Raw genomic sequence first — 2,788 nt, forward strand, 5'->3', positions numbered from 1 at the left:
TGATCTGATCTGTTTGATTGTGTATCAGGTATGTTGGCATGTTTTGTCTGAGAGTCTAGCAGATTAGTGATCTGTTTGATTGTGTATCAGGTATGTTGGCATGTTTTGTCTGAGAGTCTACCAGGTTAGTGATCTGATCTGTTTGATTGTGTATCAGGTATGTTGGCATGTTTTGTCTGAGAGTCTAGCAGATTAGTGATCTGATCTGTTTGATTGTGTATCAGGTACGTTGGCATGTTTTGTCTGAGAGTCTAGCAGATTAGTGATCTGATCTGTTTGATTGTGTATCAGGTACGTTGGCATGTTTTGTCTGAGAGTCTAGCAGATTAGTGATCTGATCTGTTTGAGAGTTTATCAAATCACTTGCTCTTTGTTCGTGTATCTGTGTGATGTTTGATTTTAGTATAAATGTTTTTCAGATATTGCTCCGACATTTAAAGAAGTATTCAGATCCGTTACAATCGAGCCAGGGTCAACGGTTTCGTTAAAGTGCATAGCAACCGGGAATCCTTTACCTGAAGTACGTTGGACATTGGATGAATATCCCATTCCTGGTCATCTCCGCTTTTCTGTCGGTGATTTCGTGACTTCCAAGGCTGAAGTAATAAGCTTCGTCAACGTGACTCACATCCGAGTGGAAGATGGAGGTTACTATAAATGTCAAGCCTCTAATGATGTCGCTAGTGTCTTTAACCGAAAGAAAATTAACGTCATTGGTCCACCATTTGTTCGCCAAATGGGAAATATGACAACTGTAGAAGGTAAAACGTTTAACGTGAGATGCCCTGCTGCTGGTTATCCTGTTGAGGAGATTCGATGGGATCATAGTAAGTTTGTTATAATCCGCGTGATCTTGGTTTATTGAATAACGATACTTATAAACGTTTATACAAGGTGTTATTAACATTAATAATCAGTTCGAAGAGTCAAGATAAATTTATTTAACGACACTCTTGACTGGCATATAATTGACCTCTGTTCTACTTGATACAAATACATGTTTAACGACACGATTTAATATTTGCCAGATATTGTATATAACCCTTGTATATAACTAATTCGTGACCGATGTAGTGAGATTATTTGGGTTAGCTGTTTTGTATCATAGATGGCAGGCGAATTCCTTATAACCACCGCCAGAGGTCGTTCAGTAACGGAACCCTCATAATAGAAGATGTTGACCAGAGAAGTGATGGAGGACAATACTCATGTGTGGTGCGAAACCAAAGAGGGCAGCGTGATCAAGGAAAAATGTTCCTCGATATCTTAAGTAAGCGACACACATTTTGATACTAGGTGGCGCTTTTTTAATCATTCTTTGTCAACAATAGTGAATTTGTGGTTCAAGAAGAATTATCGTGTTTTCATAAATTTATTAATTTTTGCTTTAGCTAAAAACTAAAACTTAGTTTCATTATATAAAGGATATAAATGTTGGATATGGCATATGTAACTTAGAGACAGTACACGGCTTAAAGATAAGATATTAGAGATAGCACATAGAGTTTATATATAGAGTATACAGACTAGAGATAGCACATAGAGTTTATATATAGGGTATACAGACTAGGGGTAGCACATAGAGTTTATATATAGGGTATGCAGACTAGAGATAGCACATAGAGTTTATATATATAGGGTATATACACACGGGATAGCAGATAGATTCTATAGATAAGATATACAGACTAGGGATAACACATAAAGTCTACAGATAGGGTATACAGACTAGGGATAGCACATAGAGTCTACAGATAAGGTATACAGACTAGGGATAACACATAAAGTCTACAGATAGGTTATACAGACTAGGGATAACACATAAAGTCTACAGATAGGGTATACAGACTAGGGATAGCACATAGAGACTACAGATAGGGTATACAGACTAGAGATAACACATAAAGTCTACAGATAAGGTATACAGACTAGAGATAACACATAAAGTCTACAGATAGGGTATACAGACTAGGGATAGCACATAGAGTCTACAGATAGGGTATACAGACTAGGGATAACACATAAAGTCTACAGATAGGTTATACAGACTAGGGATAACACATAAAGTCTACAGATAGGGTATACAGACTAGGGATAGCACATAGAGACTACAGATAGGGTATACAGACTAGAGATAACACATAAAGTCTACAGATAAGGAATACAGACTAGAGATAACACATAAAGTCTACAGATAGGGTATACAGACTAGGGATAGCACAGAGTCTACAGATAGGGTATACAAACTAGGGATAGCACATAGAGTTTACAGATAGGTTATACAGACTAGGGATAGCACATAGAGTTTACAGATAGGGTATACAGACTAGGGATAACACATAAAGTCTACAGATAGGGTATACAGACTAGGGATAGCACATAGAGTCTACAGATAGGGTATACAGACTAGAGATAACACATAAAGTCTACAGATAGGGTATACTGACTAAAGATAACACATTATATGACATGTATTTATGTTCAGTTTTTCTTTACGTCAAACCGTTTACAAAGCAGGTTTCTACGAATTTATTTCAGCTTCCTCTGTCGTTTAGAGGTTTCAGTATTTTCTTAAATTTACTTCAGTTTCTTAACCTATCGAGCCAGCTACACTATCGTACTCTTTTGTTTTTAAAACAAGCTCATTTTGGAGTTACATCTCTTGTCAACTGATCGTTTGTTAAACTGGATCAGATATTGTTACATCTCTTGTCAACTGATCGTTTGTTAAGCTGGATCAGATATTGTTACATCTCTTGTAAATACCCAACCTTGTTCTTTATTTCCC

General features: G+C 36.7%; 1 protein-coding gene across 1 annotated transcript in view; it reads left to right on the plus strand.

The window, feature by feature from the left end:
- Positions 1–2,788, plus strand: part of LOC106475170 (Down syndrome cell adhesion molecule-like protein Dscam2) — a 9,673-nt gene that overhangs the window by 2,135 nt on the left and 4,750 nt on the right. The window contains exons 2-4 of the mRNA XM_022379358.1: positions 91–157; positions 404–827; positions 1,109–1,270. Coding sequence (XP_022235066.1) covers positions 91–157; positions 404–827; positions 1,109–1,270 — 653 coding nt within the window. The remainder of the gene's footprint in view (positions 1–90; positions 158–403; positions 828–1,108; positions 1,271–2,788) is intronic.

Source organism: Limulus polyphemus, unplaced genomic scaffold, assembly GCF_000517525.1.
Source record: "Limulus polyphemus unplaced genomic scaffold, Limulus_polyphemus-2.1.2 Scaffold8172, whole genome shotgun sequence".
Classification (NCBI taxonomy): domain Eukaryota; kingdom Metazoa; phylum Arthropoda; class Merostomata; order Xiphosura; family Limulidae; genus Limulus; species Limulus polyphemus.